The sequence below is a fragment of the Oncorhynchus keta genome, unplaced genomic scaffold (assembly GCF_023373465.1).
Source record: "Oncorhynchus keta strain PuntledgeMale-10-30-2019 unplaced genomic scaffold, Oket_V2 Un_contig_19446_pilon_pilon, whole genome shotgun sequence".
In the NCBI taxonomy this organism is placed as follows: Eukaryota; Metazoa; Chordata; class Actinopteri; order Salmoniformes; family Salmonidae; genus Oncorhynchus; species Oncorhynchus keta.
In genome coordinates this window covers 40048-55000 of record NW_026281482.1, presented here as the reverse complement: position 1 = coordinate 55000, position 14953 = coordinate 40048, and the positions used below count along the sequence as shown (strand labels likewise).

The following is a 14953-nucleotide window of genomic DNA, read 5'->3' as shown; positions in this document are numbered from 1 at the left end:
TCAGATGCTACTCTACACCAAACCCAGAAAGTGTCATAAATAACTCCCGTATCTGAATGAAAGTTTGTCTGGTCACTTTTGAATTTAGACTTGGTGGTAGGCTTCTCAAATCAAATCAAATCCAATTGTATTGGTCACAGACACCTGATTAGAAGATGTTATTGAGGGTGTAGCGAAATGCTTGTGCTTCTAGCTCCGATAGTGCAGTAATATATAACAAGTAATATATAACAAATTACACAACATATACCCAATACACACACATGGAATGAATTAAGACTATATACATACAGACGAGCGATGTCAGAGAGGAACGGACTAAGATCCAGTAGAATAGTATAGAATACAATATATACATATGAGATGAATAATGCAAGTTAAAATGTAACCATTATTAAGTGAATGAGATGCCGTAGAATAGTATAGAATACAATATCTACAAATGAGATGAGTAATGCCAGATATGTAAACATTATTAGTGTTCCATTCCTTAAAGTGGCCAGTGATTTCTAGTCTATAACTATAGGCAGCAGCCTCTAATGTGCTAGTGATGGCTGTTTAACAGTCTGATGGCCTTGAGATAGAAGCTGTTTTTCAGTCTCTCGGTCTCCGCTTTGATGCACCTGTACTGACCTCGCCTTCTGGATGATAGCGGGGTGAACAGGCAGTGGCTCGGGTGGTTGATGTCATTGATGATCTTTTTGGCCTTCCTGTGACATCGGGTGCCGTAGGTGTCCTGGAGGGAGGGTAGTTTGCCCCCGGTGATGCGTTGGGCAGACCGCACCACCCTCTGGAGAGCCTTGCGGTTGCGGACGGTGCAGTTGCCATACCAAGCGTTGATACAGCCCAACTGGATGCTGTCAATTGTGCATCTGTAAAGGTTTGTGAGGGTTTTAGGTGACAAGACACATTTCTTTAGCCTCCTGAGGTTGAAGAGGCGCTGCTGTGCCTTCTTCACGATGCTGTCTGTGTGGGTGGTCCATTTCAGTTTGTCAGTGATGTGTACGCCAAGGAACTTGAAGCTTTCCACATTCTCCACTGCTGTCCCGTCGATGTAGATAGGGGGTGCACCCTCTGTTGTTTCCTGAAGTCCATGATCATCTCCTTTGTTTTGTTGATGTTGAGTGAGAGGTTGTTTTCCAGGCACCACACTCCCATAGTCCACACCTCCTCCCTGTACTGTCTCATCATTGTTGGTAATTAAGCCTACTAGTGTTGTGTTGTCTACAAACTTGATGATTGAGTTGGATGCGTGCTTGGCCATGCAGTCATGGGTGAACAGGAGTACAGGAGGGGCTGAGCACGCACTCCACCCTTGTTGAGGATCAGCGGAGTGGAGGTGATGTTTCCTACCCTCACCACCTGGGGGCGGCCCGTCAGGAAGTTCAGGACCCAGTTGCACAGGACGGGTTTCAGACCAGGGCCTCAAGCTTAAGGACAAGCTTGGAGGGTACTATGGTGTTGGATGCTGAGCTGTAGTCAATAAACAGCATTCTTACATAGGTATTCCTCTTGTCCAGATTGGATAGGGCAGTGTGCAGAGTGATGGCGATTGCATCGTCTGTGGATCTATTGGGGCAGTAAGCAAATTGAAGTAGGTCTAGGGTGGTAGGTAAGGTAGAGGTGAAATTATCCTTGACTAGTCTCTCAAAGCAATTCGTGATGACAGAGTTGAGTGCTATGGGGTGATAGTCATTAAGTTTAGTTACCTTTGCTGTGCTTTAGACACAGACAGACAGACAGACAGACAGACAGACAGACAGACAGACAGACAGACAGACAGACAGACAGACAGACAGACAGACAGACAGACAGACAGCTAGAGAGAGAGGGGGAGCTAGGTGACAGACAGGGGCCTTACCATGATGAAGGACTTGCTCACTGTGCTGCCCTGTTTGAGCAGTGGTTTGGTGAGCTTCCTTTGGGACACAATCTGTTTGGAGAGAGATAAGAGGTGAGACTCCCCTGACTCAGTGCCTCACATCAACAACACAGCAACTCAGGAGAACCAGAGGGGGGAAACTGGGACGAGGGAATCGCCGGCAGTCAAAAAGAAAGAAAGAAAAAAATGAAGAGTTTTGCACAAATGTCTGAAGGAAAAGAGAGTGTGGTTGTATAGGGTGAGGTTGGGGAGTTCTGACGAGACGTTTTGCCGTAAACACATGCTGGAAAGATGCCATAAAATAATTGGATGCTGTGAGGCTTTCCACATTATGCAATTAAGATGCAATGTGAGAGTCTTTGTAAAGGTTCAAAGCCCTCTCAGTAAATTCTCAATGCTGGAATTTTTGCATGGTACAGTAGGTCTATTGGATGATTTTGAGAATAAAATATGAAGTAAAACTGTAGAAATACAGTAAAACCCCTTGGCGAATCCTATTCACAATATAAGATGTTTCTAAATGATGCCTCTTATTTGCATTGAGATGTACCCACAGTCCCACCGTCTCCTGTAGACACAACAGAGTGGGAAAAATGAACAGCTCATCCATGTGAACATCTCCCAGGAGTTAGAGGAAAAGACAGAGAGAGAGAGAGAGAGAGAGAGAGAGAGAGAGAGAGAGAGAGAGAGAGAGAGAGAGAAAGGGGAGAGAGGGAGGCAGAGAGTGGTACTTTGAAACTTGGATCAAACTCAAAATAAATACTGGAGTTCATAACACATGAAATTAGTTTCTGGAGAATTCCTCAGTACAACTAGATGAAGATAGCAGGACCTATGAACCATGTGTCAGCAGTGGTGGGGAAGAATCATTTACTGTTGGCATAGACACACAATAATACCAGAGAGTACCGGACGCCAACTGTTTCAGCCGACAGCTGCATGTCGCAAAACACTCTTAATGAAAGTCTGGAGGATTATTTCATTACGTGCCTTATCGCTATTTGCACGTGGCATGTCATTTTACTGGAGACTGACTGTATGCAAACATTACAGAGAGAGAGAGCTCCTTTTTGCCGGTGAAAAGGGTTGATATAAAAACACGCTACACTGCCCGACCAACTGCCACTAAACCACTTAACTTGCTTGTTTTTTTACGTTACAGGAAATGACCCGTGCAGAGAGGGAGGGTGAGAGGTAGGTGTTGTCTTTCTTGAGTAAACAGTCTCACTGGGTCTACTAAAAAGCCTCTGCTAACTGCTTTTAATGGTCTCTAAGTTCAGCTCGGTCCAGCATTAGCACTTAGCTTTGTGTCAGAGATAGCGTGTCGGAGTTAGTGTGGCGTTGCCGTGAGAACACACCTGTCCCAGTGTGCACTCCATGGCCCCCAGAAAGTCAGCCTCCTTGATGCCGTTGTGATTGCTGCTGATGTCATAGAGCTCGTAACGTAGCCGCTGTACTTCCTCAAAGTAGAAGTCCACGGTGAAGACTTTAGAAAAGGTGGGGCTTATAGAGCTACGGATCACCTCTGTCCTGTCAACCTGCAGAGAGAGAGAGAGGGAGGGAGGGAGGGAGGGAGGGAGAGGGGGAGGGAGGGAGAGAGAGAGAGAGGGAGAGCGAGAGAGAGAGAGAGAGAGAGGGAGGGAGGGAGGGAGGGAGAGGGAGAGAGAGAGGAGAGAGAGAGAGAGAGAGAGAGAGAGAGAGAGAGAGGAGAGGGAGGGAGGGAGGGGGAGGGAGGGAGGGAGGGAGGGAGGGAGGAGAGAGGAGAGAGGAGAGGGAGGGAGGGAGGGAGGGAGGGAGGGAGGGAGGGAAAGAGAGGGAGAGAGAGAGAGAGAGAGAGAGAGAGAGAGGGAGGGAGGGAGGGAGGGAGGGAGGGAGGGAGGGAGGGAGGGAGGGAGGGAGGGAGGGGGAGGGAGGGAGGGAGGGAGGGAGGGAGGGAGGGAGGAGACCCCAGTGGGTTTATTCCATTGGAGGACCATCATCCTCATTGAATTTCAGAAATAAATAAAATAGTGAAACATCTAAAAAGTTATCACTTTAAGATAAAACTAAACTAAATATTTAATTAAAATACCAAATAATTAATTAAAATACACTGTTTGCAATGAAGGTCTACAGTAGCCTCAACAGCACTCTGTAGGGTAGCACCATGGTGTAGACGGAGGACAGCTTGCTTCCCCCTCCTCTGTATACATTTACTCCAAAACAAAACCTACGGACCCGGAATTCTTACTGGTTGGTAGGTGATCAAATACTTATGTCATGCAATAAAATGCAAATGAATTACTTAAAAAGCATACAATGTGATTTTCTGAATTTTGTTTTAGATTCCGTCTCTCACAGTTGAAGTGTACCTATGATAAAAATTACAGACATCTACAGTGCCTTGCGAAAGTATTCGGCCCCCTTGAACTTTGCGACCTTTTGCCACATTTCAGGCTTCAAACATAAAGATATAAAACTGTATTTTTTTGTGAAGAATCAACAACAAGTGGGACACAATCATGAAGTGGAACGACATTTATTGGATATTTCAAACTTTTTTAACAAATCAAAAACTGAAAAATTGGGCGTGCAAAATTATTCAGCCCCTTTACTTTCAGTGCAGCAAACTCTCTCCAGAAGTTCAGTGAGGATCTCTGAATGATCCAATGTTGACCTAAATGACTAATGATGATAAATACAATCCACCTGTGTGTAATCAAGTCTCCGTATAAATGCACCTGCACTGTGATAGTCTCAGAGGTCCGTTAAAAGCGCAGAGAGCATCATGAAGAACAAGGAACACACCAGGCAGGTCCGAGATACTGTTTTGAAGAAGTTTAAAGCCGGATTTGGATACAAAAAGATTTCCCAAGCTTTAAACATCCCAAGGAGCACTGTGCAAGCGATACTATTGAAATGGAAGGAGTATCAGACCACTGCAAATCTACCAAGACCTGGCCGTCCCTCTAAACTTTCAGCTCATACAAGGAGAAGACTGATCAGAGATGCAGCCAAGAGGCCCATGATCACTCTGGATGAACTGCAGATATCTACAGCTGAGGTGGGAGACTCTGTCCATAGGACAACAATCAGTCGTATATTGCACAAATCTGACCTTGATGGAAGAGTGGCAAGAAGAAAGCCATTTCTTAAAGATATCCATAAAAAGTGTTGTTTAAAGTTTGCCACAAGCCACCTGGGAGACACACCAAACATGTGGAAGAAGGTGCTCTGGTCAGATGAAACCAAAATTGAACTTTTTGGCAACAATGCAAAACGTTATGTTTGGCGTAAAAGCAACACAGCTCATCACCCTGAACACACCATCCCCACTGTCAAACATGGTGGTGGCAGCATCATGGTTTGGGCCTGCTTTTCTTCAGCAGGGACAGGGAAGATGGTTAAAATTGATGGGAAGATGGATGGAGCCAAATACAGGACCATTCTGGAAGAAAACCTGATGGAGTCTGCAAAAGACCTGAGACTGGGACGGAGATTTGTCTTCCAACAAGACAATGAATGGTTCAAAAATAAACATATCCAGGTGTTAGAATGGCCAAGTCAAAGCCCAGACCTGAATCCAATCGAGAATCTGTGGAAAGAACTGAAAACTGCTGTTCACAAATGCCCTCCATCCAACCTCACTGAGCTCGAGCTGTTTTGCAAGGAGGAATGGGAAAAAATTTCAGTCTCTCGATGTGCAAAACTGATAGAGACATACACCAAGCGACTTACAGCTGTAATCGCAGCAAAAGGTGGCGCTACAAAGTATTAACTTATGGGGGCTGAATAATTTTGCACGCCCAATTTTTCAGTTTTTGATTTGTTAAAAAAGTTTTAAATATCCAATAAATGTCGTTCCACTTCATGATTGTGTCCCACTTGTTGTCGATTCTTCACAAAAAAACACAGTTTTATATCTTTATGTTTGAAGCCTGAAATGTGGCAAAAGGTCGCAAAGTTCAAGGGGGCCGAATACTTTCGCAAGGCACTGTACATGCTTTGTAAGTAGGAAAACCTGCAAAATCGGCAGTGAATCAAATACTTGTTCTCCCCACTGTATATCTATCCTGCCCTGCCTTTCTAAAAATCTTTGAAAGTCAAGTTAATAAACAGATCACCAACCATTTCGAATCCCACCGTACCTTCTCCACTATTCAATCTGGTTTCCGAGCTGGTCATGGGTGCACCTCAGCTACGCTCAAGGTACTAAACGATATCATAACCGCCATCGATAAAAGACAGTACTGTGCAGCCTTCTTCATCGAAGTTTGTGAGAGCTTTTGGTGACAAGCCAAATTTCTTCAGCCTCCTGAGGTTGAAGAGGCGATGCTGCGCCTTCTTCACAATGCTGTCGGTGTGGGTGGACCAATTCAGTTTGTCTGTGATGTGTACGCCGAGGAACATAAAATGTACTACCCTCTCCACTACTGTCCCATCGATATGGATAGGGGGTGCTCCTCTGCTGTTTCCTGAAAGCCACAATCATCTCCTTTGTTTTGTTGACGTTGAGTGTGAGGTTATTTTCCTGACACCACAATCCGAGGGCCCTCACCTCCTCCCTGTAGGCTGTCTCGTCATGGTTGGTAATCAAGCCTACCACTGTAGTGTCGTCCGCAAACTTGATGATTGAGTTGGATGCGTGCATGGCCACGCAGTCGTGGCCGAACAGGGAGTACAGCAGAGGGCTCAGAATGTACCCTTGTGGGGCCCCAGTGTTGAGGATCAGCGGGTGGAGATTTTGTTACCTACCCTCACCACCTGGGGCGGACCGTCAGGAAGTCCAGTACCCAGTTGCACAGGGCGGGGTCGAGACCCATGACGAGTTTGGAGGGTACTATGGTGTTAAATGCAGAGCTGTAGTCGATGAACAGCATTCTCACAAAGGTATTCCTCTTGTCTAGATGGGTTAGGGCAGTGTGCAGTGTGGTTGAGATTGCATCGTCTGTGGACCTATTTGGGCAGTAAGCAAATTGGAGTCCAAGGTTTAGGGTGTCAGTGTAACAGTATAACTTTAGAGTCCCCTTTTCCATACCCGGGTTAACCAGGGACCCTCTGCACACATCAATGCAGTCACCCACATGTGGTTTCCCAGTTTGCAAAGAGTCCACAAAAGCCACGGCCCTTGCAGAGCAAAGGGGAACCACTACTTCAAGGTCTTAGAGCAAGTGATGTCACCGATTGAAATGCTATTTAGCGTGCACCACCGCTAACTAGCTAGCCATTTCACATCTGTTACATCAGGTAGGGTGGAGGTGATATGGTCCTTGACTAGTTTCTCAAAGCACTTCATGATGACGGAAGGAGTGCTACAATAGTCGTTTAGCTCAGTTACCTTAGCTTTCTTGGGAACAGGAACAATGGTGGCCCTTAATTGAATGTGGGAACAGCAGACTGGGATAAGGATTGATTGAATATGTCCGTAAACACACCAGCCAGCTGGTCTGCACATGCTCTGAGGGCGCAGCTGGGGATGCCGTCTTTTCCTGCAGCCTTGCGAGGGTTGACATTAGCTAAATGTTTTACTAAAGTCGGCTGCAGTGAAGGAGAGTCTGCATGTTTTGGTTTAGCCATGTCAGTGGCACTGTATTTCCTCAGTCAAAAAAGTTATTTAGTCTGCCTTGGAGCAAGACATCCTGGTCCGTGACAAGGGCTGGTTTCTTTTGTAATCCGTGATTGACTATAGACCCTGCCACATACCTCTTGTGTCTGAGCCGTTGAATTGCGACTCTACTTTGTCTCTATACTGAAGCTTAGCTTGTTTGATTGCCTTGCGGAGGGAATAGCTACACTGTTTGTATTCGGTCATGTTTCCGGTCACCTTGCCCTGGTTAAAAGCAGTTGTTTGCGTTTCAGTTTCACGCAAATGCTGCCATCAATCCACGGTTTCTGGTTTGGGAATGTTTTAATCATCCTGGGATGGGAACGAACATCTTCAATGCACGTTCTAATGAACTGCTCACTGAATCAGCGGATAGGTCAATATTGTTGTTGGATGAAAAGTGCGGAACATATCCCAGTCCACGTTCTGGAAGCAGTCTTGGAGCGTGGAATCAGATTGGTCGGACCAGCACTGAACAGACCTGAGCGCAGGGGTTCTTCTTGTTTTAGCTTCTGTCTGTAGGCAGGGAGCAACAAAATGAGTCGTGGTCAGCTTTTCCGGAAAGGAGGGCGGGGCAGGGGCCTTATATTATTATAAGTTAGAATAGTCAATGATCCAAGTGTTTTACCAGACCTGGTTACGCATTTAGATGCTGATACAATTTAGGGAGTCTTGTTTTCAGATTAGCACTTGTAAAATCCCCAGCTACAATGAATGCAGCCTCAGGATATGTGGTTTCCAGTTTGCAAAGAGTCAAATAAAGTTTGTTCAGAGCCATTGATGTGTCTGCTTAGGGGGAATATATATGGCTGTGATTATAATCGAAGAGAGCGAGAAAGAGAGACAGATGAGTAAACTATATTTCATATTTATTTTAACGTTCACTTTCACATACCTAGCAAATGCAGCTAGCTAGGTTAACCTACTCAAACACCCGGCTCAAACAAAGGGATGCTATGTTAGCTAGTGGCTATGCTATCCAATACTGGAACTCTTGCAAGTCAAGGTAAGCTTTTTAGGTTTAATTAATTTATTTCCACCGGGGTTTGCTGGTGTAACTAAAACTGCTTGACACTGTACAGCATGATTGTTTGCATGCTGTTGGTTTTACAACTAGCTATGTTGACTTGACATTAGCTAAATAGGTGATAACGATGTAGGCTGTGTGTAGCAGTTATGATATGAAGGTTTAGCTTGGAATGTTTTTTTTGCCTAGTCACAGAAAACTTTCATAGGCTAGTGTTGTGCACTGAAGTCCACAAGCAAGGGAAATGTGAGAGAAGGAGAGAGCGTCAGATGTGAGAAGGAATTATCCAACGATCAAAATGATCATGCTGTTTGTATATGGGGCAGGCAGGTAGCCTAGTTTGTCAGAGTGTTGGACTAGTAACCGAGAGGTTGCAAGATCAAATCCCAGAGCTGACAAGGTAAAAAAAATCTGTTGTTCTTCCCCCGAACAAGGCAGTTAACCCACTGTTCCTAGGCTGTCATTGAAAATAAGAATTTGTTCTTAACTGACTTGCCTAGTTAAATAAAGGTCAAATAAATAAATATGGGAGTGAAATGTGTTTGTGTAACAGTTGTTAAAGTACTATGTGAATTTCACCAGGTTCATATATTAATGTGTTGATTTGTTATTATGCATCCTGGGAGAAGGGGAGTGTGAACTTATGTTTTGTGCTCGTGCTCAGATCATTTTGATGCACTAAGAGAGGTAGGCACGCTTTTTCTGTCTTCAGAAAAGTTAGATTCTTTTAAGTACAAAGTCATACACACAGTGTTTTGTTCATGAATAATGATGTATATTTAGAGGTTACTCATAAGTGGATGGTATTGTTAAGATGCACTTGTAATTGTACTTTTTATGATGATATCAACATTCTGAATTCAACATGTGGTTAATAGCTAGCTAAGGTATTAGCAGGCTATTGTATGTGTGAACGATGGCTAGCTCCTCGAATGATCCCAGTCCCTCCTATTGTGCATCTGTTGTAGAAAGAGGCGATTCTCAGAACAGATGTGCTCTACAAATGTTTTATTTCCTTTTGATGCAGATGCAGGATGCAGAGAGTGAGTTCTGCTTAATTAAAACTACCTGATCTCCAAAGTCCACGTCTATAGTGTCAATCAACCAACACAACGGTTCTGCACCGGTTACATTTGCATCCGATCAGTGGTATATTAATTCTGTTGAAAAATATATTAAACGGAACAAAATGGGGATAAACATACTTGAATCTGTCCAAAGGAAACTGTTGTTTGCAACTGTTGGACTAATTACAACACCCTAGATCCGCTAGATGAAGGCAAGAGTGTGCAAGGAGGTATTTAATGTGTCTCTGTCTGTCATCCAATTACTCAAATTTCTTGCAACCTTTGCACTTGAAAACTTTCATAGGCTAGGTTGTATCAACCTCACGATGAGTATGGGGATAATTAGAGCATCATGTAGTAGCCTAAACCCTATCGCTGTTACATTGAGCTGGGTGAATTCGGTTCCGGTTGGAGCGAGCGGTCGCATTCGCACTTCGCTCTGCAGGTTGTATAACTTTTTCATTACATTTCATTATAGTACAACGGTTGATTTGTCTAATCTTAGCAATTCTTCTTAGCTAGCTACATAGCCGTCCTTGTATGAGAGATAATTGCATAATTATCGTATTTCGTCGCCCTAACGTAGCCTTCACTGCTATTCGCCCAGGAGCTAGCTAACGCTAGCTAACGCACACAGATTAGCATCACTGTAGTGCTATTCACTCAACTGTACGACTTGATTAGTTTACTGTTAGCTAGCTACATAATCTTAGCCATTCTTCTTAGCTAGCTACATAGCCGTCCTTGTATCAGAGATAATTGCATAATTATCGTATTTCGTATTTCGTCGCCCTAACGTAGCCTTCACTGCTATTCGCCCAGGAGCTAGCAACGCTAGCTAACGCACACAGATTAGCATCACTGTAGTGCTATTCACTCAACTGTACGACTTGATTAGTTCAGTGTTAGCTAGCTACATAGCTGTCTTTGTTTCCAAGATAATTGTGTAGTTTAGTGTGTGTAGCCTTGGAGTGATTATCTTAATTCACTGAGGTTCGCTAGCCAGCTATTTGTCGTCCTTAACGTAGGAGACTCTGCTAGCTAGCCAACAGCTAACAGCTAGCCAACGTCTACTGAATAGAACTCAACAACCCGGTCGCATTCACAGGTAGTATCACATTTTGTTTCGAATTCAATCACCGGTCAGGGAGTATCACATTTTCATTTCATTACAGTACAACGGTTTGATTTGTTTGATCGTAGCTAGCTACATAGCCGTCTTTGTTTCAAAGATAATTGTGTAGTCTAGACCGATTTCCTAGGTTAGCTAGCCAGCTATTGTCGTTCTTTTAACTCAACGTAACGTAAACAACACTGCTAGCTAGCCAGCTAGCCCCCGAATAGCAGCACTGTAGAATTATTACACTCAACGGAACGACTTGATTAGTGTAGTGCCAACAACGCAGCTACTGCCAGCTAGCCTACTTTAGCAGTACTGTATCATTTTAATCATTTTAGTCAATAAGATTCTTGCTACGTAAACTTAACTTTCTGAACATTCGAGACGTGTAGTCAGCTTGTCATTCCAATTTCCTTGCATTAGCGTAGCCTTTTCTGTAGCCTGTCAACTATGTGTCTGTCTATCCCTGTTCTCTCCTCTCTGCACAGACCATACAAACGCTCCACACCGCGTGGCCGCGACCACCCTAACCTGGTGGTCCCAGCGCGTACGACCCACGTGGAGTTCCAGGTCTCTGGTAGCCTCTGGAACTGCCAATCTGCGGCCAACAAGGCAGAGTTCATCTCAGCCTATGCCTCCCTCCAGTCCCTTGACTTCTTGGCACTGACGGAAACATGGATCACCACAGATAACACTGCTACTCCTACTGCTCTCTCCTCGTCCGCCCACGTGTTCTCGCACACCCCGAGAGCTTCTGGTCAGCGGGGTGGTGGCACCGGGATCCTCATCTCTCCCAAGTGGTCTTTCTCTTTTCTCCCCTTACCCATCTGTCTATTGCCTCCTTTGAATTCCATGCTGTCACAGTTACCAGCCCTTTCAAGCTTAACATCCTTATCATTTATCGCCCTCCAGGTTCCTCGGAGAGTTCATCAATGAGCTTGATGCCTTGATAAGCTCCTTTCCTGAGGACGGCTCACCTCTCACAGTTCTGGGCGACTTTAACCTCCCCACGTCTACCTTTGACTCATTCCTCTCTGCCTCCTTCTTTCCACTCCTCTCCTCTTTTGACCTCACCCTCTCACCTTCCCCCTACTCACAAGGCAGGCAATACGCTTGACCTCATCTTTACTAGATGCTGTTCTTCCACTAACCTCATTGCAACTCCCCTCCAAGTCTCCGACCACTACCTTGTATCCTTTTCCCTCTCGCTCTCATCCAACACTTCCCACACTGCCCCTACTCGGATGGTATCGCGCCGTCCCAACCTTCGCTCTCTCTCCCCCGCTACTCTCTCCTCTTCCATCCTATCTTCTCTTCCCTCTGCTCAAACTTTCTCCAACCTATCTCCTGATTCTGCCTCCTCAACCCTCCTCTCCTCCCTTACTGCATCCTTTGACTCCCTATGTCCCCTATCCTCCAGGCCGGCTCGGTCCTCCCCTCCCGCCTCCGTGGCTCGACGACTCATTGCGAGCTCACAGAACAGGGCTCCGGGCAGCCGAGCGGAAATGGAGGAAAACTCGCCTCCCTGCGGACCTGGCATCCTTTCACTCCCTCCTCTCTACATTTTCCTCCTCTGTCTCTGCTGCTAAAGCCACTTTCTACCATTCTAAATTCCAAGCATCTGCCTCTAACCCTAGGAAGCTCTTTGCCACCTTCTCCTCCCTCCTGAATCCCCCCCCTCCCTCCTCCCTCTCTGCAGATGACTTCGTCAACCATTTTGAAAAGAAGGTCGATGACATCCGATCCTCGTTTGCTAAGTCAAACGACACCGCTGGTTCTGCTCACACTGCCCTACCCTATGCTCTGACCTCTTTCTCCCCTCTCTCTCCAGATGAAATCTCGCGTCTTGTGACGGCCGGCCGCCCAACAACCTGCCCGCTTGACCCTATCCCCTCCTCTCTTCTCCAGACCATTTCCGGAGACCTTCTCCCTTACCTCACCTCGCTCATCAACTCATCCCTGACCGCTGGCTACGTCCCTCCCGTCTTCAAGAGAGCGAGAGTTGCACCCCTTCTGAAAAAACCTACACTCGATCCCTCCGATGTCAACAACTACAGACCAGTATCCCTTCTCTCTTTTCTCTCCAAAACTCTTGAGCGTGCCGTCCTTGGCCAGCTCTACCGCTATCTCTCTCAGAATGACCTTCTTGATCCAAATCAGTCAGGTTTCAAGACTAGTCATTCAACTGAGACTGCTCTTCTCTGTATCACGGAGGCGCTCCGCACTGCTAAAGCTAACTCTCTCTCCTCTGCTCTCATCCTTCTAGACCTATCGGCTGCCTTCGATACTGTGAACCATCAGATCCTCCTCTCCACCCTCTCCGAGTTGGGCATCTCCCGGCGCGGCCCACGCTTGGATTGCGTCCTACCTGACAGGTCGCTCCTACCAGGTGGCGTGGCGAGAATCTGTCTCCTCACCACGCGCTCTCACCACTGGTGTCCCCAGGGCTCTGTTCTAGGCCCTCTCTTATTCTCGCTATACACCAAGTCACTTGGCTCTGTCATAACCTCACATGGTCTCTCCTATCATTGCTATGCAGACGACACACAATTAATCTTCTCCTTTCCCCCTTCTGATGACCAGGTGGCGAATCGCATCTCTGCATGTCTGGCAGACATATCAGTGTGGATGACGGATCACCACCTCAAGCTGAACCTCAGCAAGACGGAGCTCCTCTTCCTCCCGGGAAGGACTGCCCGTTCCATGATCTCGCCATCACGGTTGACAACTCCATTGTGTCCTCCTCCCAGAGCGCTAAGAACCTTGGCGTGATCCTGGACAACACCCTGACGTTCTCAACTAACATCAAGGCGGTGTCCCGTTCCTGTAGGTTCATGCTCTACAACATCCGCAGAGTACGACCCTGCCTCACACAGGAAGCGGCGCAGGTCCTAATCCAGGCACTTGTCATCTCCCGTCTTGATTACTGCAACTCGCTGTTGGCTGGGCTCCCTGCCTGTGCCATTAAACCCCTACAACTCATCCAGAACGCCGCAGCCCGTCTGGTGTTCAACCTTCCCAAGTTCTCTCACGTCACCCCGCTCCTCCGCTCTCTCCACTGGCTTCCAGTTGAAGCTCGCATCCGCTACAAGACCATGGTGCTCGCCTACGGAGCTGTGAGGGGAACGGCACCTCAGTACCTCCAGGCTCTGATCAGGCCCTACACCCAAACAAGGGCACTGCGTTCATCCACCTCTGGCCTGCTCGCCTCCCTACCACTGAGGAAGTACAGTTCCCGCTCAGCCCAGTCAAAACTGTTCGCTGCTCTGGCCCCCCAATGGTGGAACAAACTCCTCACGACGCCAGGACAGCGGAGTCAATCACCACCTTCCGGAGACACCTGAAACCCCACCTCTTCAAGGAATACCTAGGATAGGGTAAGTAAGGGTAAGTAATCCTTGTCACCCCCCTTCTCCCCCAACAAGATTTAGATGCAAGTGGCTGTTCCACTGGTTGTCATAAGGTGTATGCACCAATTTGTAAGTCGCTCTGGATAAGAGCGTCTGCTAAATGACTTAAATGTAAATGTAATGTAAATGTGAATGGAATGTGAATGACAGGCAGCAGGTAGCCAAGTGGTTACAGGGTTGGACTTGTAACTGAAAGGTTGCAAGATCAAATCCCAGAGCTGACAAGGTAAAAAAAAATATTCTGCCTGAACAAGGCATTTACCCACTGTTCCTAGGCTGTCATTGAAAATAAGAATTTGTTCTTTACTGACTTGCTTAATTAAAATAAAATCCAATATGCTACAATAGAAATAAGGCCATGCTAATAAAATATATATTGTCCTCCCTCATCTTAAATGGCACCGACTGCCACTGGTATATTCTGATAGTGTTAGTCTGAGGGGAGAAGGACAATGCAGAAATAATGATATCTATTGTAATGTTGCGTTTTTTTTGGTTCAGCAATTTAGCTTCAGGCAGGCTTAAATTGGCTGCTGAGAGGTCTTTCTTGTCAGTGCCATCTGGCTGTTAAGTAGATGTATTGAGATCTTGTGCCAGACTAACAGACCTAACAGGCAGTAAGACAGAGAACAATAGAAGGATCTAACAGGCAGTCAGACAGAGAACAATAGAAGGATCTAACAGGCAGTAAGATAGAGAACAATAGAAGGACCTAACAGGCAGTAAGACAAAAAACAATAGAAGGACCTAACAGGCAGTAAGACAGGGGACAATATAAGGATCTAACAGGCAGTAAGACAGAGAACAATAGAAGGACCTAACAGACAGTAAGACAGAGGACAATAGAAGGATCTAACAGGCAG

The 14953-nt window shown here is 46.1% G+C and overlaps 1 protein-coding gene across 1 annotated transcript in view; it reads right to left on the bottom strand.

Moving 5' to 3' along the window:
- The window catches only part of LOC118382017 (copine-4), a 119561-nt gene that overhangs the window by 77906 nt on the left and 26702 nt on the right, over positions 1–14953 (bottom strand). The window contains exons 2-3 of the mRNA XM_052504507.1: positions 3241–3420; positions 1862–1933 (exon numbers count right to left, since the gene is read on the bottom strand). Of these exons, the coding sequence (XP_052360467.1) occupies positions 1862–1933; positions 3241–3420 (252 nt within the window). The remainder of the gene's footprint in view (positions 1–1861; positions 1934–3240; positions 3421–14953) is intronic.